At 43.0% G+C, this 25,313-nt stretch overlaps 1 protein-coding gene and 1 long non-coding RNA gene across 7 annotated transcripts; both read right to left on the bottom strand.

Moving 5' to 3' along the window:
• Nucleotides 1-832: 832 nt before the first annotated feature.
• LOC137181953 (inositol hexakisphosphate kinase 2-like) lies at nucleotides 833-24,171 on the bottom strand. Of its 6 annotated transcripts, none has more exons than XM_067588087.1 (8): nucleotides 24,077-24,171; nucleotides 19,677-19,744; nucleotides 16,575-16,726; nucleotides 6,266-7,189; nucleotides 4,155-4,389; nucleotides 3,243-3,427; nucleotides 2,613-2,788; nucleotides 833-2,388 (listed from the first exon to the last, which is right to left on the bottom strand). In XM_067588087.1, exons 4-8 carry the CDS (start codon nucleotides 6,540-6,542, stop codon nucleotides 1,678-1,680), a joined length of 1,584 nt encoding a protein of 527 aa, XP_067444188.1. In that variant the 5' UTR covers nucleotides 6,543-7,189; nucleotides 16,575-16,726; nucleotides 19,677-19,744; nucleotides 24,077-24,171; the 3' UTR covers nucleotides 833-1,677. The 6 variants fall into 6 exon arrangements, with proteins under 6 accessions (XP_067444188.1, XP_067444191.1, XP_067444190.1 ...); XM_067588090.1 differs by having other exon boundaries at nucleotides 6,266-6,790; XM_067588089.1 differs by lacking the exon at nucleotides 16,575-16,726.
• Nucleotides 4,822-6,259, bottom strand: LOC137181956 (uncharacterized). The gene is made up of 2 exons (XR_010928214.1): nucleotides 5,682-6,259; nucleotides 4,822-5,565 (listed from the first exon to the last, which is right to left on the bottom strand). It is a non-coding gene; the product is annotated as an uncharacterized lncRNA (long non-coding RNA).
• Nucleotides 24,172-25,313: the final 1,142 nt, after the last annotated feature.

The raw sequence follows: 25,313 nt of genomic DNA, 5'->3' as shown, positions 1-25,313 counted from the left end.
AACATCAAAATATTGCTTGAAAAATGAGCTTGAAAATAAAATGGTGCTTTACTTTTCAGACTGATTTGACATCAGTGTGTCAGACGGATGTCTGTGCCAGTGGTACAGTACATTCCTGAGAGAGGACACTGAAATGGTAATGGCCCGTGCACACTGTTGACACAAGCCTGGGTCTGCTTAATGGCTCTTCTCCATGTGGACCGCTGCTGCTCCTCACACAGCACAGAGCCCGTGACTCTGAGAGCAGATGACTCGCCTTGTTCACTTCTCACTCTGTCTGCCTCAGACTGGTTAGGGGTGACCAGGACCGGCTGAGGCGGCTCAGGGTGCCGTCATCCTCCTCCTGCCAGAACAACCCAGTCTATTTTAACATCTCTGCAACGGATACATTCTAGTCTGAGGGGGGCAAGTTTATAGATTTGTTGGGGGAATCTTATGCCTTGGCTAATACTCCTCAACATCACAGGATGTATCTACAGCTATAGCCTGAGTTGAAAAAGGCAGGCCTCGCTCAGGATTGACATGTATTCCAGTTATTTTCCTGCACAGCAGGTGGTGGGAGAGGGCCTCGGCTGCCTGCTCATATTGAGTTGCAGTCCTATCATACTTTCCAAGGAATCTGTAGCGGTATTAATTAATCTTTCATCATGTGCTCGTACTGGCTAGGACACAAGTGTTTGCTTCATACATACATGCACACACCCTGGAACCAACCTTACATCCTGGACATTTGCATGAAATTTGACAGTTGCGACAATAAAATCTGTTTTGGTCTTTAACCCAATAACTAAAAGCTCCTGGACAAACAAACATGAAAGAACACACACAGATCTTAGCACAAACAAAAGTCTTTAATTTCTCCCCCAACAAACTGTGGACAACACAGATATACAAGATAGAGGTATCCAAACATGTTAAATAACAATATTAATTAATATCATTATTGTAACATTAATAACATGGAATGTAGTAATCTCCATTCACATTCTTTTTTGAACTTTTAGTTTATTTTATGAAACATGTCAAATAAATAAATAACTCTATAGCATCTGTCTGATACCTATATGAATATAGTCTCTTTGAGTGAAGATGAACAGGGAAAGAAGGATGGCAGAATGAACAGGCAAAAGAGAAGAACGAGGGTGAGCTCACTACCTTCTCTTCCCATCGACTCTGTCCTCATACATATACAACTCCTGCCCTCTCAGATAGCCCTGTCTCATTTTAAACACACACTTGTTCATGAGAATGTGTTTAAGTGCATGTTTATGTGTGCAAAATGCTGACACTTTCTTTGGAATCGGACACAAGAAAAACATTTCTACTGTCTCAGAATTCAAACTGCTTTTATTTGCTGCCTACCCTTTTTTTTCCTAAAGGTGAATTGGGTTAAAACAGAATGATGACAACGGGTAAATCACTGCATCAGTTACACAGATGGCTCTCCTATGTTACTTGCAGGTCTGTTTTGAACCTGATGACGGACACACACAACAGGAACATTGAGAAGCACCAACAGCAGAAACAGGAAGGGGGTCCAATCACAGGCCAGCTACAACAAGGTCTAATTTTGAAGAGGAGAGAAGAAATCTCTCCCCTCTTCTGTAGTCCAGTCCTCCTCTTAGTGTGTAATTGTGCCTCTGTGTCTGAATGTGTGTGTGTGTGTCATGTCAGTCTTCAGTCTGTGCTGTGGTTCTCCAGCTCGGAGATGAAAGTGATCAAGTTCTGGAGACCAAAGATGTACCCACTGTCCTGGCCCTCGTGGACCACACTGTCTTCCCGGTAATGTCTGCAGGTGGTGTGGGCAAAGTCTATCATCCTCACATCCACCACAGGGCTGCGGGGGTCTGAGTGAGACAGGCAACCCGGGCTGACACCTGAGCTCCCGCCACCGCCGCCGCCGCTGCTGCTACTGCTGCTGCTGCTGCCACCACTGCTGCTGCTGGAGCAACTGTTGCTGCCGTCACTAGACGTGGAGGGGCTGTGAGGAAAACCAAGTGCACCCGCTACTTCACCCATCGCCTCCTCTTCTTCCTCCTCCTCCTCCATTTCTGGTTCAGCTTCCGCCTCCTCCTCCTCGTCCTCGTCCTCCTCATCCTCTTCTTCCTCAGAGAGGCCGTCCTCGGTGCGTCGGCGTGTGTGTTTTCGGTGGTGTGCACCGTCGTAGATGATGAGAAGGGAACTGGAGTAGAAGCGGTAGGATTCGCAGGCTTCCAGGGCAGCTTGCATGTCTCTCAGCCTGCGCAGCACCGGGGAAAGGAGTTCACGTCGCAGGCGCTGTCCACTGTGGAAGAACTGGAACAAAGCCTCCTTGAAGCCCGGGAGGGTCAGCTTGCGGCCGTGGTATTTATTCATGAACATCAGCTGGCCCGTATCAGACTGGTACACCTGAAGGGACAGAGAAATATGGACAGGTTGAAAAAACGTACACACTTCCAAGATGCAAGATGCTTCTAAACAAAAATTGGAACTGGAACAAAAATTTAGTTTTTTGGTTTTTGCTGGCTAATACAATAAATGTTGTGTGTCTTTATGTGTCACAAATTGTCATTTTTGTGTAATTTCAGTCAACAATCATGGTATTTAGAGCCCAGTGTTGGCTCACGGCCCACCTGCATGCCACAGAGGCGGACTCCTATTGAGGCTGATGTGCTCTGCTGGCACTTGCGGATCTGCATGGCCTTCTTCTCCTCCGATGCATCGTCTCCGTGCTGCCGTGTGCCCATCTTCAGGTCTAACACGCAAGGGACTGTGTGCCGCCATGTCAGGTTCTCTAGCAGGATGAATTCTGGGGAACTGAGTCAAGGAGGACAAACTGGAAGAACTGTGGCCATGTCTCTCTACACTTGTATCAGCTTCCAACTTAAAACAAGGTAAGAGATCAATCAGGATGGAAGCTTTTCCACAGCACACACGTATGTGCCAGTCACAGTAATATCAAGTCACTAATGGAAGTGCTTTAGAAACATGACTCCACAGGACAAAGACATTGATAGCTAGACATTGTATTAGATAACCAGCCTTGGTTACAGCCTTAAGCCACTGATAACCATGTACACATCTCCATTGCGTGCAAATATGCAGGCGTCAAGGTGTCCTAGTGGCTCGGTTGGCCAGGACACATGCCGTGTCCTCTGGCCTGCTGCCTCTGTTGCATCTAATTAACATTTCTCAATGAACAATGAATCCTGTCTCAGTGATACTGAAAAAAAAAGGAAAGTTCTCAGCAGGTAAAAGGATACTGTACTGGTTACGGTGCTTGGCGTTCTCCTTCATCCTCTGCAGGTGCTGCTGGTGACACTTGAGGCTCCAAGGATTGTGTTTGAGCTGTGGGACAGCGTTACTGTGGCTGCGCTCCAGTCGGTAGTAGAGCACCTCGGCCTGCTGCAGCCACTCCAGCTCCACATCCTCCTGTAGCATGTGCACACTGGATGGCAGAGGGATAGAGAGAGCTGCGTTAGTTTTACAGAGAAGTCAGGAAGAAAAAACACACTCATTCACTGCTACTGTGCATGTGTGTGTGTGTGTGTGTGTGTGTGTGTGTGTGTGTGTACATACGCGTGCTTGGTTGGTAAGTATGGCAGCTGTTATAATGTATAAAAAGAGGAGCCCAATGCAATAGCGTCTTTCACTCACTAACACCCCTCCATTCATCCTCCTTCCATCCTCCACCCTCAAGCAGTGTCATCTTCCTAGTTGTTTTTCCACTCCTTAGGTCAGGGCTGACTCAGTAAAGTCTTACGTTTGTATAAACGCACATACATGCATCTATTGCCATTATGTAACCCTAAGGCTGTGACACTCCCTCTGGTTGCCAAGGCCACGGATCAGCCTCTCGCAGTATTTAGAGTCCATTTTGCCTTGGGTTGTATGTGTAAGTCAATGTGTGCATCATCAGTCGAATAATGTGAGTCTCCAGACTACAGCTTTAGAATTCATGGAAAACGAAAGATCGCTTTAAATATATCATGGTTGTGTAACAGTTCTGGAGTGTTCAGTACATCATCTGCCACTTTCAACTTATTCACTTTCAATTTACATGAGCCTTGGTATCAGTGTGAAAGTGACTCACTTTGTCTCCGCCTGTTGATGCTTTGACTACACCTTCAATTTTATCGTGAGTAATGCGTCCCTGAGGGTTACTTTTATCTCACCTCTTGTCCTTGTCTTTGCGGGAGTGGCGGCTTCGGCCATCTTTGCTGTAGTTCTCGCTCTCCACGAGCAGTGAGGATGTCATCATTTTGCTCCACTTGAGCATCTTGCTCTTGGGCTCGCAGTCGGCCGAGGGGTCCTTGTTCTCCAGATCGGCTGCTGGGTCACTGTGGAGGGGGTAAGCGATGAGGCAAAGGTTCCCTTCTTCATCCTCCTCGAAGCTCACTGACACCACACCTGAGACGAGGGCAGAGAGGGAGACAGAAGGACATGTTAGACGTCTATGTCATGGAGAAGTGAAGAGAATATGTCTCTCATAAGGTAACAAAACACAATTAAGCCGATAAGATAAAACAAGCTCTCAAGTGCCAAGCATCTCTTATCCCCTTCTCGTTGCTTTTTGCAGAAGTTACACTTACAGAGTAGTCTGAGTTTACACCCACATCTCTTTGAGACATCTCCTCCAACAATACCTGGTAATGACTATGATAGACAGAGAGGATATGACAGAGATACTGAGCTCTCAAAGCAACACAGAAAAGGACATAATGAAGACACAAAAGAAGAGGAAGAGCTGGTCTAATATACAAACACACAGAATGCTCTCCTAAGCAGGTCTGATGCTAGAAAGAAAGCAGCCCAAACACAAAAGACACAAGGCTACGAAGCTGAAGTCAGAATACTGTTTATTAACAACAATTTTATCTCACACAAACTTTTGTGCAATTAACATATATATCATACAGAAACCCCAAAGCATCACCACACACAAAAAGAATGAAGCTACTAGCTTCAGCTCCAGACAAAAAGCACAACAAATAAGAGTCAGCAAAAGTCCAGAAGATTCCTGACGCCTCCAGAGCTACATTACAGTCACTCCAACAGCAGATTTATATTTGCACAATTGTATCATAAACAGCCACACCCCTTTAAATCTCATCCCATAATATGGCTGAAGGAGAAGCCAAGATAAGGTGAAGGAGAGGAGGACTGAAAGAGTAAATGAAAATAAAGATAAAGAGGTGAAAATGCAGACATGGAACAAGAAGGCCCTGTTGGCAAAGACAAGGCTGGCAAAGCAAGAGAAGAAAGACTGATTGTAATACCATCCTGTGATCACATGGTCGACTCTGAATCAGTTTCCTTGTACCTCAGTATTTTGGAGGTGAACATTAAAAGCATCAGTGGGGCTTTTAGGACAATCAGAGGAAAGTGACTGCTTTGTATTGCCTTTCACTTCTCCGCTGGGGCCACAAAGGAAACAGCTGCACTGGCCCATGAAGGAGATGTGCGGCAGTAGAAGGGGATGGAGAATGATAAGGACACAGAGGCAGGGGGTTTCTTAGGACCCGGCAGATTCTTATTCTTCACTGTTGCTACACATCGCTCGTTGAGTTTAACCTCTCCCAATCTCTGAATGAATGATGACAAAAAAACTCAAGAGCCTGTCAAAGTAAGTTTGATAGATGTACAGTGTGGCTAGACATGTAAAACCAGTCCAACAGTCTCTGTTTGCTAATATCACTCACAGTGCCTCATTTTCAAAGACCTAAAGAATGTGCGGAGGAAGGGAATCCGTCAGGTTTGCTTTTGTGAAGCCCTGTCTATGTTGGCCTCTTCAGGTGACCTCGTGGTCTCTCTCCGGCAGCTGATTGGATTTCTAAATATGATCCAGGAGAGGTCTCACTTTGTATCCTTTTCACCAAGCTGGCTGTGTGTCAGGAATACAGAAGATACAGAAGCTCCCACCTTCTCACCAGACTTACCTGTGTTAGTAGCACGCCAGGACACCACTAACAGGTGTCCTGTTTGCTAGAGGCCCACTTCCACTCTCTGCTGCAGTACCCTCCTGTGGAATGATGTGGTAGTGCTGCTACTGGCAGACACCTAGAAACAACTCTTGAGCAGGGGCAGGGAGCTCCGTTTCCTAAAAATCTCTACAATCTTCACATTTTGCAACAAGCTGCACAAACGCAAGGCATGTAGGAAAACATCTATTCCCACCTGACTTCCACAAAGGTGTACATAGAGCAGTAGAATAAAGAAAAAGAGACGCATACACAACAAAACACAACAACAACAGCAGAGATTAGAAAGGGATAGTTTTCATTACCTCTATACTGGGGGGTAAACTTCCTCATTGCAGCAGGCAGACTCTTGTAGAATTGATGTTCGCGGGGGATGAGGGGCTTGCAGATGGTCTGCTCCCCGAAACGCAGGACACAGGAATGTCCCCCCACCTGGTGTACGAAGGGCTCAAGCATCACCCCTTTCTCCATGTAACACTGCTGGTGCTGCAGCTGGTGCTGCTGCTGTTGCTGCTGCTTTTGCTTTTGCTTTTGCTCTGCATCCATGGCCTCCTGGGCCTGAGCCTCCACAGCCGGACTCATCCTCCTCTGGCCCTGACCACACTACCGCGGGCATTAGCCTCCTCACGCACGCACACACAATGTGGTGGGGGCCCTATCTGGCAGGGACACACACACACTCACTCACTCGCACACTGCAGATCCTGGCGAGGACTGGTCCTGGTATCTCGCATTAAGATTGCAGGTTTATTCAAATTATTCCCACGATGTCTTCAGAAGCCGTTGTTGTGATGTGATCTGCGTGTTCGTCTGTGCAGTCGGGGATTCAGCTGGTCGAAAACAAAGGACAGGAAGGAGGAAATAGAGGAGAAACAAAAGAAACAGCTCAGGTTTAGTGGATGTTTAATTCCTTTTTATCTTCTTGTCAGGTAACTCGAGCAGAACCAGAAAGCCCTTTTATGTCCTTTGAGTGTTGAGGTTGAGACTAGTGCTGCAGCGGCAGGATAAAGCAAACAGAGACAGATCCTGCTTGTGCCTCTGCTGCAGACTGAAAGCTCTCTGACAGCTGAGAGCTGGCTCGAGACTGGTAAAGCTCTCACAAGCCTGACAATCGGCCCGCCCACATCACAAGTAATCCACCAATCAGGAGCATTCAAAGCAGGTTGTTGGGTGGTAACCCTTCCAGGGAAAGGAGCAAGCAAACAAAGACGGTGGTGGGAGGGGGGAATCTGGGGGAAGGGAGAGAGGAGAGAAGAATAAAAACAAGGAGGGAGGACGAAGCTGAACTCAGCTGTTTTTCTCTCTATGTGACAGCCGTGTTTTAACAACCTGACAGAACAAGCAGCACTATTTCCTTTTATAAAGTGAGGTATAAGGAAAGGAACAACAGAACACAGCGAAGAACGAAACACAGAAACTAAGCAGTAATGCAGGTGCTGACTGACATGAAGCTCAAAACTCATGAGCAGGAGTCAGATATAAATAAAATAGTTACTGTACAGAAATCCTGGCCTGAAAAATAAACAAGCTTTGGCAGGTTCTTTGAATGCCGATTTTACTTAGGATACACTTTTTTGTACCATTCTTGGATATATTTTTCACACATTTTACATTGCAAAGCACAGGTTTTGTTTGATTTTTGATTTTGCTGGGGATTGCAAAGTCAAATATTTACAATTTTGTATTTACTTTCTATACATACACCATAATCTACAGCTGTAGCAGCACTCAGCTAGCCAGCTGAGTACATATACCATGAGTGAGTAACATTTTGGGAGTCCATAATGAAGTGAAGTTCATACTAGTCAGAGTAAAGCCCACTTTAATAAGAATTTGAAGGATTTATAGAAACTGAAAGAGTAGAAGATGTACCCGGCAACAAAGGTCAGGATGTGGTGTGAAGAAGACAGAGTGGGGTGAGGAGGGGTGAGGCAGGGGGTTGCTAAGAGCTTGTGCTATAGCCAGAGTGGAAACTATAATCCTCATCTCGCACCCTCCCGGTCTTTCTTGACACCGATTATCGGAGCAGGCAAAATAACATCTGATAAACCCAGTGACTCACTGCTGTCTCCATTCATGTGCATCCACCTTTAGATTGTTTGTGGGAAAACACAGAGCGCACAGTGTATTCTTACTAAAACATATGAAATGTTGATCAGTGTATAGTCGTCCATGTTTGTGGGCGTTAACATACTGTATCATCCTGTGTTGTTGTGCATGTGTGTTGTTTATCCTTGTATGCCTTCACGTGTGTGTGTGTGCGTATGTACTGTACGTTACAGTCGGACACTGGCTGGTTGTGCAGGGACCAGAGTCAGAAAGCCCAGCACTAATCTCTCTAATCCTGCCTCTTGGAACACAAGAGGAAAATAGGCCATGACAAACAAGTAGAAAATAGCCACAGTTACACTTAAACACACATATACTGTACATCACACACAAACACTAAAGCTTCAGCGGGGTGGCCCCTGCAACTTCTGGGCGCTTCCTACATGCTCCCGCTCCAATATCTTTCATCAGTGGACACTTTACTGGATAGACCACACAGATCTCAGCTGGGAAAGCTCTCCTCTGTCAGCCCTGACTCTCTGAGATCACTTATTTGTATTCCAATATAGCTGCACACAACACAGGTGTTGTCACTGGCATAACATTCTGTTTTTGTTGTCAGACGGCTATTAAATCATGATTGACTGGGGGTAATGACTGCTAGCAGTAACCCCAGCATTGAGAGCCTTGATCAAATCCCTATTTTATGACCATGTGCTTGTCTTGCAATATAAACATAAAGCTATGTGAATGTCAACACCTGTATTTCCTGCTATATTAAAATTAGCTATCACAGAGAGACAGACAGTTGTGAAGAGGCCCGCACTAAAATCTGTCAGTGTCATTTATATCCACATTTATGGAAACAAGATACTTGGTATTTGAAGCTAAAACAGTTCAAGCACTCGTTAAATCTAACTGACATCCAAACACTTGGACCAACTGGCACAAACATAGGCAATCAAAAATGTAAATCAAACATTTAAGTGATTTACTGTTTAAGCAATAAACCCTTAAATGTGTGGATGGGAATTTAAAAGGCGCGTGATGGAACATTGAATCCCAAACTGGAAAAGAGATTTAGAAGTGTGAAGAGGAAATTACATTGAGACCAACAGAAAGAAATGTAGTGAGACGTAAGTGAAAGCTATGACCTTGATAGAAATGGGCCGAGCACAGCATGGGGCGGTAAGCGGGGGCTTTTCACAGTACTGCTGAGGTGTGTGCCAGTCATAAACAGAGACACTGAGATGTGCAGCCAACAGGAAGTTGGATTCCAGCCCCTCACCTTCACATAGCTTACCAGAGTCGTGCAGTTAGAGGAACGCCTCTTGACAACATCTGAGCTTTTTTAACCTTGACAAAAGGGAGAGGACGGATTTGAATCTATCTTACAAGGTATATCAGATGCCTTGTGTTTGCTCTCTTCTGCAGCCTGCTGATCGTAGGTCAGTCAGTGAGAATATCATCTACAACAGCAAGCAGGATATATTTAGGCTGGAAAATGAAACCCAAATCATTTTCATTCCATATGCTTGAACATTCAGTTGATCTAAGACTCTAGAAATATCTCTACTAAAATGAATTTGAATCCCCATAAAATGCGCAATATATATATAACTCTACAGAGGCTCACTTGAGGGCTAGAACCTACTCCATTATGCAATGGGAATTATCCACACATAGTGGATGTCACCAGTCCATCACATGGATAACAGACAGACCAACCATCACCTTTTCATTGAAAGCATAGCTGAGGTTCATTCTTATACCAGGATCTCGATTCTTGGTATTTGACCTTTGTCTGTAGCTGTGACCATGGAAATCATATGAATTATGAAGGAAACAGCAGCTATAGGTTAGTTAAAGAGTGACCCTAAACACATCTTTACTGGGTCTTTCATTCTTACCAGTTTCTTTTGCCAGTGTTTTTGCTAGTTTCATTCTTTTGCAAAGCTGTTTCATTGATTAGAATTGGTCATTTAAAATCAAGTCACATGTCAAGGTCACCACACAGGCATGTCTTTGGCTTGTACGGAAAAAATTGCAGCATGGAGGACACAAAAACTGATGAGAGGAGAACTTGAATCCATCCTCCAGAAGTTATTGTGCATGCTAAACCCTAAGCCTAAGTCACTGTGTCACCTCCAGTACAATGTTTTACCCTGTGTGTTACCTCATGCTCCATCTTCAGTGTTAATCAGAGTCAAAGCCTTGCAGACAACTGTCTCAACATTCTCACCGTGATTAACACGCTCACTGAGATCAGAAGGCTCACTTAGTGAACTTCATCTCGTCAGCTTTTATCTACAAACAGTAACAGTGCAGCAAAGGGGACAGAGTGAGAGCAGGTATGTCACTCAAGTTATCAAGTGGGTTGATGTTACATCGAATCAAGGCCGCAGCAACTCCACAGGGCTTTACAGCACGTTCAGGCGTCCCAGAAATATGATCGGCAGATCTGTCTGTATTCAGAGGACGCCTGTACTGCAGGATGGTTGGAGGTGAGGGGGGTTTCAGGAAGAAAAAAGAGGGTGATGTTAATCTTTTGCACTTGTGTGGCCATGGACATTGGAAGAAGAGGGTAATATGGAGGTGCTGAGTAAATTTAGATATTAAACAGATGATGAAGATATGGATGCATTAGAAGTGAACATGAAAGGCAGAGTAATAAAGGGCACACGCACGCACACACACACATACACACACACACAAACAAAAGGTATTTATTCATATATATATGGACAGATGTATTGCATGGTTCCTACCTCCAGAACAGTAACTATCTTATAAATACCTCCAATAAACACTACGTGTCCTCAGTTCTCAGAACCAGCTTGTTTGTGTTTTCGTACTGTCGACCTTATCTCCTCCAAGAGCCTTAAAAGATTTAGGATGAGACAAATAATCTGAATGAGGTGGCATGAGTCTGGATTTACCTGGACCTATTTACGCACTGGCCAAGGGGAAACGTGCGTAGACACATTGACTCATATTCATGTGAGCAGAACACTCAGCAGCCATGAGGATCACACACGCACACGGGCGGAAACAGAGCGACAGTGCATACACAACAATTCCTTACTAAGACACAAACGAGTAAACACAATCACACACAAACACACACGCTCTACCTCTGTTACCCTGGCACCTGGTGTGAAGCAGTGGTAAAAGGCTGATTTTACCTGTGTGGTGAATTGTGGGATCATTTTCTAGACTGATCACCTCATATCATACCAGATAAACCAAACAAACCAAATCATCAGGGGTCACCAAACACACTAAGTCTCCACTAAAAATATGCCAACATGTTGTTGGCAACTCAGGCTGCAGCATAACTATTAATACACAAAGTCTGTTCCAAGAGACAAATAAACACAGGGATCATACACAGGGGAAACAATTCAGTGGCTGCCACCGCAGGCCAATTGGGCAGACATAGAGGTTGTCACAGTAAGTCTATGCTTAGGACTGTATGGTGATGATACGAGTGATGCTTGCCTGTATTTCGATACCATACAAGATAAAACTATGGATTCTGACAGAGGGGCAAGACTGTGTATGATAACTGTGTACATGCATGTGTGTACGTGTGAGCAATGAGTGGAGGGTTATCAGTAATGAGGTCATTCTACACTCACACCCATCCTGGAGCTGTTTCCTGTCTGACATCTCTACTCTCTTCCTGAACAGGGAGGTTAAAAGATGCTGAATATGACAAAGGCAGATGAGACAGAAAATGAAGCAGATATGGGTGCCGTGATAAAGAGGCAAAGCAAAATTATGATGAAAGGAATACACAAAGATTTTGGCCTGCTTATCAACCTAATTAACTCTTAAATGAGAAGCGCAGTACCAAAATTATCCCGATGTCCTCAATAAATCATTTGCAAGTATGGCGAGTAACTGTGGTGAGCTATTCTAAGGATAGAGGATGTTGTATTGCTGTACAGATTGTCAAGCCCCTTTGGGCTTTACAGTGATGAAGGAGAGGGTGGGTCAGGGTGATAGGTATGGAACTGGAAGAAATCTAACTGGAGCAAGCACAAGATTGGGAGAAGGGCAGGATTAAAGCTGTGAGTATCAGAGGAAAGGAGGACAGATAGAACTGGTTCTGGAGGGCACCATTCCCCTGCCAATGGTAAGCTACATCACATTAATTAGCCAATTATTTAGCCTCGCAACAATGCCAAGAGCAAGGGACACTCTTCTAATTATATATAAATTGGTAGAGCGCCCCTAAAAACCCTGTCTGTATTTAAAACACATTGGTCTTTTTTGACTTTAAAAACAACACAGGGTTGACAGTGCTTCTCTAAGGCTGTATAAGGAAATCTTCCTAGTATCCGATAATCCACTAGTACTGCCAAAGTCTGTGACTGGATGGTGAGTCATTGAACTAGGAGAGTACTAATAAAGCTGCAAAGCTCAGCGACGCTGGACAGGAAATAAGGATGTGGATGTCACACACTTCCTGGACTTAGGCTTTGCCACACACACTTGAACTGTCCACACCTCTCAGAATCATTAGACAGCTGGCTGCGGGCCACTGACAAAATGCAGTCCAGCAGCTCTCGTCTGGCAGAGAACTGTTAACGGGTTCTTGCCCTATTGAATGCCTCGTACACAATGTGGCTTCAGTGCTACATTTTGGGAAAGGCCCTTCATTAACTGATGGTGATGTGAGACACATCGCCATAGCTATTATAGAATCCTTCAAGATTTCGCCTATTGAAGTAAGAATTGTACAGTGACATTAAACCCATGCTCCTTAAGTTGTTTTGGTTCTGGCATCCTCCTCATACAGGCCTGGACTGGCCTGTTTCCATGTTCCTCCTCTGCAGCTGAGGAAGGTCATAGGGCATTGGCTCACCCCCACTCTTTGGTTCAGTTTCTAGGGAAGCCACACAGACAGGACAGCAGAGAAGTCTCTTCTCTCCCCCGACAGCCTTCTGGCTTGTTTGGAGAAAACCTTTGGCCTCCCAGACCTCGCTCAAAAACAAATCTGTGATTCTACTCCGAGGAAAACAAGTTATTCTCATCACAAAATCTGGCAGACTTGTGAGATTCAGAGTCCTTTTCCATGAACAGAAAAAGGAAACAAGAGATGTTACAAGAGTAGACACATGATGATATAATGCCAGTGTCTCATTAAACACAAGCCCACGATAAGATACAGTTCACAAGTCCGTTAAGTGAGACTTTGATATAGTTGTACAGTTTTCTTAACGTTAGACTAGCCTGGACCAAGCCAGGCTGTGGGCAGGTAAAGGTTAGGTCAACCCCAGATATCCATTATAGTCTCACATTTGGCCTGTGAGTTGGGTTACACTCTGTTAGCAAGTGATACCTGTTGACATATCAGTATCACACGCACCAAGTCAGGCTCCTTACTCTGCTGTATTGGGGCTGAAGCCCATGTTCTGTTAATCTTATAGATAGGGCTCTTGACATAGTTGTATGTCAATGGCACTCAACACCCCATCCATGGCTTCACATGCAGGACTGTAGCACCAGGAACACTTGAAGGCTTGCCAGAAGAAACACAACACAGCAACATATGAGCAGATGCTGCAGTTTCAAGGGCAGGGGGCCAGGGGCATACCTGTTTGTTTTCTGAGTGCAGTATCTGTGGCATTACCTCCCTGTAGTAATTAATCTCCACAGACACTTTTGCATCGAAATCTGGCCTGAGTTGTCATCTCAAGCGGCACAACAACTGCTCTGATCGCTCAATATTAAACACCATTTAAATGTGCAAACAGTTAGAAAAAAAATGTGAATCTCTGAATCTCTCTCTAAATAATAAAGTGCATGTTCACTGGTCTGATCTTTGCAGATATTGACTGTGAATGTTCATTTTGAATGTTACCTGTATTTTTTAAATACAAAAACATTTTTAAACATACAAGAGTTTTAAAGAATTGCCATTTGATGCATATGGTGAGTTATAACTTGTTTCAAATATTTATATACAACCAAAAGAGATACAGGGCTAATACTGCATTGGCTGTGTAACAAATATATAGATGTGATGCTGAAAATCTGCTAATAGCACAGAAAGTTTAGACTGAGCGTGGCCTCCTTGCAGATAAGAAGGAAATGCTCTTGAAGAAAAGGTTGAGCACATTAAGGATGTTGTGTGGAGGAGAACTTCAGCAATGTCAATGAGACATAATAATCAAAGCAGGCACCTCTTTCTTTTCAATTTGACACCAGAGGCTCACATATCAGAAGTTCTCATGATACTGAGTCACCGAGTGTGTGTGTGTGTATGTATATATGTGTCAATACAATATATACATCCTTGACATTTCCTCACCTCAAAAATGTGTCAAGTCCCACCATCCACTACCCCACGTGAGGTGACTGGTTTGAGGGCCGCACATCTCTCACACCAAATATAAACACACTCACCTCGCTTGCCATAAATAACAGCACTCATACACCTTATCGCATACTATTAAAAGCTAGGCACTGACATAAACACAATGGCATGCCTACAGTGTAACTCTCCAGACCACCAGCTCTTTCCAGACAATCACATTGTTGTGCATAGCCAAAGAGAATTTGGATGCAGCTATTACCCAAAAAGGAAAGGCCACTGCAATGGTGACAGCTCACTGTCATATCATGTGTGTCTCTGTTTATGTCATTACAAAGATGAAATAGAGCCATACTCACAAAAGAGCCAGGCATTTCATATAATAAAAAATATGAAGACAAAAGGAAATATGAGAGGAAACTTGATGAGGTGAGATTGAGACAATACAGGAAAAGATGAAGGAGCAAGGAAGAAAGGGATTGTGTAGTGGGAGAATGAGCTGAGCCAATATTGGAAGGACTTGAGGAAATATGAAGCCATGGCTTGAAACTGATATCATCATATTAAAAGAAATGCGATCATTGCAGTTAGAAGACAAGTAACTGCTTCATCCAGGACACCCAATACTGTAAATCAGCTCAGCCTGCAGAAGGCAAACCGTCTCCCGCTGACTGCTGGCCAGATGAATATTAATCCTTGGAAAAAGCCCACACACGTGCAAAAACATAACACGGTAATATAAGGCTCTAAGACGGAGTACAGTTCCAGAAACTTAGAGGCTTGGTGCAGACTGACCTCTTGTAAGTGCACATACTGTATTCTTTACATGCACATACACGCTCACACGTGCACACACACAAATACAAGCAGGCACACGCATACTGTCACACACGTGGACACCCTCCTGAAAGTTAGTAAGTCTATGTAATGTAACAGAAATGAGAGGAGCTTGGGGCTATCAAACAGAGTCTTGTGTGCTACTGTGATACTGTGCGCTGGATGGTTTGACTCTGCAGTCCTCTTTGCTTGCAGTGCAGCCTGAACTCAGCATCTCAGCACAAGGAACATAAAACAGACCTATGACCAGGATGGGAAAAAGCAATCAGTTACCAGCCAAATGCTTGTAGGTATTAGATGTATGTTTAGATTTATTTGTTTATCCCTTCCTGACCTACTTTATCTGGCAAATTTACCAAAATTCAATTGCATATCAGGTTACTTTCTTTTCCTAGTGATATTTTAACTCCTTCTGTCAAATATTCTTGCTAAAAGTAATGTGCAATAATGTATACACTTGTAACACAAATCAGTAAAACACTAAAAATAGATGATTTATCCTTGTCCAAAGCATGTATAGAGCTTTATGATATTATTCCATATAATTTTAATGGAAACCAAATATGGCATAGTGAGCAGTGAAATTGTAAGTAGGTCAAAAAGCAACCCTGTGGCCACCCACAGCACCTATCAAAATGTAGGGAGAAGCACCATTATTAGTGAGCCTTATGGTGGATGTTTTATGTGGTATTTCAACATCAGTATGACAAGAGAGGGTAACTGGGATGAGGCACAAAGCTCCAGTGTAGTACAGGTGAGAAAACAGTAGGGAGACTTGTAGTGAGGCCTGTGATGAAATGCATGGTGTGTTTACAGACTGTGTGGGTAGGGACGTTGGCTGTTGATACAAAGCGGTGTGGGCTGCATTGGCAGCAGTGCAGCATGTTTGTGTGCCATAGACTGCTCTGCACTGCAGTGCTTGTGTGTGCACGTGAGGAAGAGCGCACATGTCAGAGGATTACAGAAGAGCCCATCCATATCCCCCTCTGAAGACCCCCCCCCCCTTCAGACAAAATCTACACCCTTTGCTGCACTAATGCAGCCCTCATTTCTATCCCTTTGTCAAGTGAACATCCAGTCCTCAGTCTTCCCCCAAATAGCAGCATTTATCCGCCATAATGAGCACTTCATCCCCTCAAACTGGCGGTCTACCCAGCAATTTGACATAATTTAGACAACGTTCAGTCCAGTACAGCTGACATTTAAAGAACCTCTGTACTTTTGGAACTTCCTTTTCTGGACAGTCTTTGGTCTCAAACTGTGCTTTTTCCATCCATCACCTGCAATCCACTGCAATAGCCTCCCATTAACCTCTCATCACCTAGTTCTGTTAAAATTTAGACACCTTCTCAACTCTCCTTCCGTCACTCCGTCTCTTTTTCCCCTGAGATAGAGTTCTGTACCTGGATAGTGAGCAGTGCAAGTGATAGATAAGCTGGGTGGTGGAGAGGGCGCGAAGACTCCTGGGGTTTGGGGTCCTGGGGCTGATGATGGTTTCTGAGTGGGTGCTGATGCGAAAGCTTGGCCTTGTTCCAATGGATTGAGTGAAGAACACCTGAGGCCCGCAGAGAGAGGAAAGAAAGGACAGCTAAACGATGTGCAGTGGAAAAATACTGTAGCCTCTTCTGCTTAACACTGCCGTGAGGGAAAAGAAGAGCACACACCTGCAAGCAGAACATATACACACTGTCCACTCCCCTGTTTTTCACTCTAATCCAATAGGAATTTGCAAAAAGCAACAAAGACAAATAATAAGTGCCTTGGAGATGCAAACAAGCTGAAATTTGCAGGTCTTCTATCTAGGACTGGCTGAACAAAACTGGTGTGGCTGGAACCACTTTCAGAGTCCAGGTTGGTTATTTTTTCTACTAGGGATTGTAGAGACTAAAATTTTCCTATTGAAGATCTAAAGTGCCTCTGTTTTCTTAAGGCACACTGCCGTCATGGATAGCACAAGAAGCATGACATTCAAGGTACATGCGTAGCATTTCTGTGGCCCCATATTAGTCAATCGTGAGGCAAATGAAGAAACCTATATGCCTTTTTGCAGCATGTTACCTATGAAAGTGTGGCCTATAACCTCAGCCAAAATATGTACATGCATTTTCACATTATGTGGTTGAACCATAGACTGTAAAAAAATAATGGACGTGGCCACCGTGATGTCACCCATAGACACAGAGCACGATTAAGACCCACCCATCCCAGAGGGGAAAACAATTAATTGCTCTCCATTGACTTCATATTGCATAAAGGTGCCTCCTTGTCATTTCAATCTATAAGCAAACAACAAAAAAATGCCTAAAAGCTGCTGTGTGTTGGGATGCACTACGAACAGAATAAAGAACCCAGAACTAAGTCTTTATAAGCTGCCGAATTCAAAAACTGAGCTTTTAAGAAGACACAGGGCTGTGTTCCATGCAGTGGAAGAGGCAGACCCGAACTGTTACTGCAGGGTGCCTGCAGCTCAAAAACCTCTGTAAAAATGACTTATATACCTGCACATGTTGCTAGTCACAGAGGAAACACATAAAAGTAAAAACAGAAGAGCTGTTCAATTGAAAGGTATGTGGTCTTTGTAATAGACGTTTAAATCACAGTTGTATATCTGTACTGTCCCTACTGTAGATGTGATGTCAGCCCTTGCATTCATGTATTGCATCTTAATGTTACAAGTTTCAGCATATGCTACAAACTACTTTTTTCTCTCTGGTAGACGTAGGGTGCCAAAATAATCCACTGACATGTTGAAATCTAACATTTATAGCAAGATACAGGCATTTTGATAGCATTTCAGCCTTTGGTTGCATATTATGGCACTGATTGTTTTCCCCTCTGGTGGGCATGGTTTTCAGAGTATGACAAATTGCACTCTGTCTCTATTGGTTTGTAGACTCCCGTTTTCAAGCCTCAACTTTGGCATTTTGACTGTCGCCATCTTGGTTTTTTGGAGCCATTTGAAGAGAGGGTGGAGCTGACCCTAACGCTAGCTGCTAGCTTGGTTAGCACGTTGCATTTATGGTCTATGGTTAACTGTGACAATGCTAATGGTAATGCTAATTTTGGCTAGTGAAAACCAGGCTTAAAACAAAATGTACTTGACCCTCTAAGAAGCTGACTCCTTAGAGGGTCTTTTAGTACAAGTGAACACTGAACAAGACTTTTTAGGCGACCAAAATGTTACAATTAACTTTCATGAACTGAAAACACAGTGAAATAGCGACAGCTATGTCTATACTACTATTCTAACGATACGTAACCAACATCGTCACTGTGGTAGCGACTTGTCAATCACAAGGTAGCCGCACCCTAAAGCATACCCTGCTTTATCGTCCATAATTTACAAAATGAACATCATGCTGTATTGAAGAAGACTTGAAACTAGTTTTTGAGACCATAAGCAAATCAGGAAAATGTTTACTGAGGTAATAAATCTAATGATAAGTAGGGTCATTTTCTCATAGACTTCTACACAATCAGACTTCTTTTTGGAGCCAGTGGAGTCGCCCCCTGCTGGCCATTAGAAAGAACACAGGTTTAAGGCACTTCCGCATTGGCTTCAATTTTTCATACTCAGAGCTTGCTGCTTGGGTTGAACTGGAGTGTGCTCAAATGTGGGAGGTTTGACACCTAAATCTGAACGTGAGAAAATAACAAGGTTGCAGTCTTTAGTAAAACCCTACAATAATAATATATTCATAATTATTCAAACAATCATTCTCTAGTCCTCTCCAGCTTCTTCGATCTATAGCCTCAAACACAACACACTTTTATTTGGGCTACTTTAGGCTTATATTTCCCCCTGATAGTTCAACAAATAAAAATAATTCCTGAATTGCGCAAGGTGTACATACATGAAGTGGCTTAAGACTTGAAGAGCCTACAGCATTACCTCTGTCACATCAGCTCAGCTATGATGCAAAATGTATGTTATGAGACATGGACATGCTGGTGGAAGTCTAACAGAAGGTCACATAGCTGTAATTTCTAAATTAGACGCAGAGCCTATCTCTCTGATGACTGCCTTGTGAGGCATTTATATCAGTCTTTAAACAGGGCATACCAACTTTGTGCTGAACTCCATCTACAATGTCCAGCTCCCACTTATCTGTACTCAGAGCCAAGGCAACAACAGGGCATCCAAATGGACATTCCCCGCTGGTGTTTTAGTTACAATATGTTGGACCATAGAGGGCTGGCTCATTTTCACCCCCCTGGTGAGGACATTTGCATCCACAGCTATGCATAGAAGGACACGATATATCTGATCCAGACTGTCTGTACCTCCCAGTCCAAACACTTACATAACACTACCATGACCTGTCCTAGTAACACTACATCTGAGACAGAGTCAGGGACCGATAGGGAGGAAGAGAATAAACCCAAAGGGAGGGAATGGGGAAGACGGGTTGCAGAGAGTAAAAAAACAAGTAGACCAGTGGGTGGACAAGTATCAAAGAAGATAAGAAGTGGACAAGCAAGACTCCAGGGAAGTTCTTGCCTACCTGTAGTGAAAACACCTTTTGTCTGGCTTGGTATGCTCAAAGGACAACCCCTGCTAGGCTCTTTCCACCTGCAAAACACATAAAAACACATGAACACCACTTTTAAAGTCATGACTGTGCATATGTTGCGAAACAAAAGGTCAACTGGGTTAAACACACACACACACACACAGGCACAAACAAAACCAATCCCCAAAAATAGAAACTGTTTCCATGCCACTGACCTCTTCTACCTTGACAGTGTTTTCACCATGAAGGAGTTGCCAAAGTGCATTTCTTCAGAGGCCAAAGCCCACAAATGCTCTCTCGACAAACCGGTGACAAATTAGAATTCACTCTGCCTAACTCTCTCATGCCCAGTAGAATGGGAACAGTATGTTCCTCAAACATAGCGCGCGCACACACACACACACACACACACACATATACTGTACATAAACAGTGTCAGACAAGGCATGAGAGGTGCATGTGTGTGCAATCAGGCAAACAAATTTCAGAAAAAAGTGATGTCTGACTAATCAGATACAGAACAATGACAAGAACAATGAGGCACTGCTCAAGTTCTGCACGTGAAATGCAGCTGAAGACTCCACAGGGAGAAACTAGGTCCTGCATTGGCAAAAATAGATAAAAGAGTAACTGGAGTGGACAAAGGGCACAGATTGAATTATCTAGAGGGAGAGAAGCCCTTGGAACAGAGTGATGTGAGACAGAGAGATGGAGAGACACTGAAGGGAGTCAGACGCCAGACAGACACAGATATGGATTCTAAATGAGATGGTAGTGCCAGCAACTGCTTAGACAGTCCAGTGATTGTGAGAACAGAGGTTAAATATAAACTCAGTAATCCCCCAACAAAATGGCACTTAATGAGACTCTGCCTGGATGGCAGGTTGTGAGCTAGATGGACTGAGGTGGAGGGAGGAATGGAGCTGGCAGAGGCTTAGGATTGTGCACACAGCCACTCAGAGCAGGTCGGCTACGCGTCGAGTGGAACGGATTCATGCTCAGTGCCTTCTCAATACCATGTTCAATGACAAATACCATGCTCTCCCTCTCTGTCCAACTGGTTTCCATCACATAGGCCAACAATCCACCCCATTGTTGAACTTACGGAACCATGCTTCTACTTTGAAACTTGACTCGCAACTACTAAGCAGAAAAATGAAGCCAATGATGAGATTATCATATGCAGTCTCAGGATTAATACTTGTCACACTTTCCATGACTAAGAGATGATGACTAACTGGTAAGTCCCAGCCATGAAGGTGAATGATAGCCATGACAGTCCCCCCGTTGGATCGGGGTAAGTACCTGAATTATTCAGAAAGGTCAAAGAGGCGCTGCTGGCTCCAGGCCTAGGCCATACTTTGATACTTGGGCCTCAAATGAGGCGCAGACACAGTGTTACGTTCTCTCCCGACACAACCCTGATATGGTTCATCTCTTCCATATTCAGTCTCAAGTGTCTATTTGTCCCTATGTTTTGATCTCAGAGGAAAGCCCTTCTGTGTTGAGATATGGACCGAACTTTAATATACCAGCCCCTCCCTTAAGGCAAAGAGATATGGAGAAGCATTAAGGGATCTACATTCATACTACTTTATGACTCCCATCATCAAAGAGTATTTCTGTCACTAAGCCAATGCTTGTATGCCTTAAATTCAAGGTAAAGGTAAAGACCATGTCTCTATGACAACTTAATGTGTAGAAACCCATAAACTGGAACACTGAGAAATGCTATAAAAAGATAAATCAGCTCAGATACATATACATTAAAAACAGGTCCATTTTGTTAAAAGCACCTGGTTGGTTTCCAAGCTTGCCTCTAAATCCAAGTTAGCACAGTGCCAACAAAAATGGCAGTGTGTATGAGTATGTGTAACAAGAGCTCACAGATCAGAGGACCAGGAGATTAACAGGGGCTGAATGATTGACTGCAAGAAGCTGCATGCCTAAAGGGAGCAGAGAGGGACAAGCTAACCATGCCGTGGCTGAAGAGCTATGGATTACACAATGATGAGAGGCACCAAAGAGACTGCTGTTTTGCCTCTGACAATGAGAGATACAGTGAATGTTTACTCCTTCTCAAAAATCTCATCTAATATTCATCTATAAAGTAAAGAAAACACAAATGTCCATGGCATCCCTTTTAAGTATTTAAAAATACAACCTGTGTATGACCTGGCATGCATGTACTGGCTGTGTGCTTTGTTATCAGAGCATGAGTTTGACTTTCTGAACCTGTAGATGTAATGGGGCCTGGCCCATTATGGACCACCACTGAGAACAATTCTGAACCCATCCTTCATCATCATTGGTCCATTACCCTGTATGAACTGTCATCATGACAACAGACAAGTTATCAGTAGTCTCCCTCTCCCCCCAGAGTCTGTCACTACCACAGCGGGACACCATAGAAATCCACAGGTCAGGAGAGATCTTGCCCAGATATAACAAATCATCATGTACATCATCACATTCAAGGAAAAACAGTCTGTTTAACCTGTTACTCCTCACCTCTGCATATGACCTTATTTAGGCCTTATGCCACTTGGAAAGAGCTACAACAGGTTGGTTTTCAAATAACTTTGTAATAAGTCCTCCCTAGTGTTTCCTTCTCAGTTTTATCCCTCACCCATTATGATGTTGGTTTTACAAAGGCGTTTTACAGTGCGGTGCTCCCTGTGCACACATAAGCAATAGAGTAGATGGACAAATCCTACTTTTTGTCACAATCTGTGACACAGCAGTGATAAACCTAATGTATTCATTTAAAACATATCAAGTTAATTTATTATAAAGGGCAAAGTAAAACAGAGGATTTCGTAATGTTTTGATCTAAAAAAAAAGGTTAATGACCCTTTTAATTTCCTTTTTCTTTGAAAGTGCACCAAAGCTGTTTTTCCTGGCAATACATCTACATATTGTTGTGTTACTGCTGTTACACACAGTGAGTTTCCAAACCAACTTATTACATATCATTGTTTATTATGCAAAGTGTGTATTACTAATAGGAGCATTATATTAATGCTATGTATGACTAAACATGCTAGTGTGAGCATGCACACAGGCACTGTGGGAGATCGTGCGTCAGAAAATGAGAGGTGCCTGTGAAATATGTGGAGCTAAAATTTATCTTCAGCGAGAGGACAGCTTGTCATCATCCACGCAACCACCTGGCTTCAGTTTCCATTGACTCTGAATACTATAACAGCATGGTGGAGGCCAGCCAAGCCAGTCAAGGCCCCTCACATGTGGGGGAATCCTCACCATATCATGTGTTATATAAGGGCTAAAGAAGAGTCCTAAACATTGGAGGAGATCCCGTAGGTTTCTATTGGACTTGTGTGAAAAAGAGCACTGTTCACTAGTTGGAGTGAATTTTAATTAAATCTGCAGGATGCCAAATCAACCTCAGAAAAAAATCTAATGAATCTAACCACATGTAGTTCACCATTTGAAACCCATTTGGGAACAGTAGATACCAAATTGAATGCTTTGTGTAAGAACAGGCAAATGTGCAATTAGTTGATCAAAAGAAAATTAATTAGCAACTATTTGATCAATTGTTTAATTGATTTTGTAAGAAAATATTCAAAACATTTTCTGAAAGCAGCTTATCCAGTGTGAGGATTTGCCACTTTTCTCCGTTTTATGTCACTGTAAATTGAATATATTGGGGTTTTGGACTGCTGGTTAGATAAAACATGATATTTTAAGAAGTCAGTTTGTTACTCTGGGAAATGGTCATGGACACATTTAACTGTTTTCTGGCATTTTAAAGAACAAACAGAACAAAATCTCTTGTAGGTCCAACAATGCTAAAAATATCAGTACCTTTAAAGACACAGCCAAAGATACTTATTAATACAACAGCCAAACATAGCACACACTCAAACACTGGCAGAAGCGTGACGTAGTCACATTAACTGTAACTATGACCTCAGTCTTTCCCCATTACCACTGTGTTTCCCTAACTTACCTTAAACAGCTAGTTAAGTATTTTAGCTATCCATAGCCACACTTTACTGTCTTGGTAGTGTTTATTTGTGTTCTTTGGCCTTCTTTCATACCTGTGTCCATCACTCACACGCGGCTGATAACATTACTCAGATGGTTTTAGCTAGAAACTGCAGTTTTAAGAGTTAACTGTTAACGTCACACAAAGCAACGTTAAATAACTAAAAGTTTGCTCAAATTATCTAACGCTAACACCTGCTGGCTGGCTAGCGGTAACCTTGGTTACGCAGAGTAAATGGGGTAAATTAGCCAAAACTAGACGCTTCTCTTTTAGCAACGGAACATACTTTATACGTCCGTGAGCTGTTGGCGTTACATTGCAACTCAAGTTTAACTTCTACATTAGGCTGAGAACTGAGCGAGAAATGTAAAATTACCTCTTCGGCCACCCTTGCTTTACGGAGCCCACTTCGTTTTCAAGTGTGCATTTTCCGGTTGTGGCAACTGACTCTGATTGGCCCACTACTCCGGAAGTAGCTGTTTGGATGCCATGGCAACAAAGACGGTTTTCATAGCAGACACCACGGTGCTGATGTGACTAGTAGCAGCAGTAGTAGTAGTAGTAATAATAAGAATAATAACAATAATAATAATAATAATAATAATAATAATAATAATAATAGATTTAATGTATACCGCACTTTCCATTCATAGTGAAACTAAATAGTGAAAAGTGCTAACGTACTAATAACAGAGCACACAACATAAATAAAATGATAAGAGTTAATATTTTTTACAAGAGACTAGGGTCTGTGCTGCCCTCAGATGATTAGGTAAATAAATGTAGTAAGGCAGAACAGTTAGGTGGAAAATACCACGTTTTTACGATACGTGTACGCAAGTATTTCCAGTTTGTCAGACTTAATCCACACCTACTGTACATTTCAAAGGGACTTTCATTTGCTATGCATTGCACTGAAGTAGTCAGACTCAGCTCCACCTGGACCAGCCACATTATTAAAATTCTCCTTACAGACACATTCATATTTTAACACTGTAAAAGGAGGAACCATTCTTCACAGAAAGTGATTTTACTTTTAATTCTTAGTTAGTTCTCACACTTCTGTATGTCCATGTAAAGATGTATCCTAACTGTAGGAATTTCCATTATGGTATTGTTATCAGGAGCATTTTTTTTTTTTTTTTGCTGTTAAGGTGTTGTTAGCTAATATGTGATCATCACTCACTGAGTCATTTTATCAAACAATGTTATCACTGTTGGCCGAGGGCGTAGGTTTGGTTTTAACTTTCTTATAACATTTATCATGGAAATCTATCATGTATCTAGTTTAAATATTAATTTTGCTCTCTTAATAAAATTAAATGTACAATATATATCTGTTTAAAATCAGAGCAAAAATATCCAAGCTAAAGATAAAAACCTACGCCCCTGATTGTTATAGTGTGCATGAGGGACATTAGCAAATAAAGTCCCTCCTTCTGCTCTGTGCAGTGGTAGATTGAGGTGATCGCAGTCAGGTTATCATATCTTTATTACAGAAAAGTAAAAAATCATTTTGTTATGTCTACTATAACGCTCGAAGAAACAAGTTGCATAACAGGTCATGAACTGTGTGTGTCTGCAGAGAGAGAGAAGGGGGAGACAAGCAGGCA

This window comes from Thunnus thynnus, chromosome 4, assembly GCF_963924715.1.
Source record: "Thunnus thynnus chromosome 4, fThuThy2.1, whole genome shotgun sequence".
Lineage (NCBI taxonomy): Eukaryota > Metazoa > Chordata > Actinopteri > Scombriformes > Scombridae > Thunnus > Thunnus thynnus.
The sequence above is the reverse complement of the archived record's forward strand: the minus strand, read 5'-3'. Positions and strand labels throughout refer to the sequence as shown.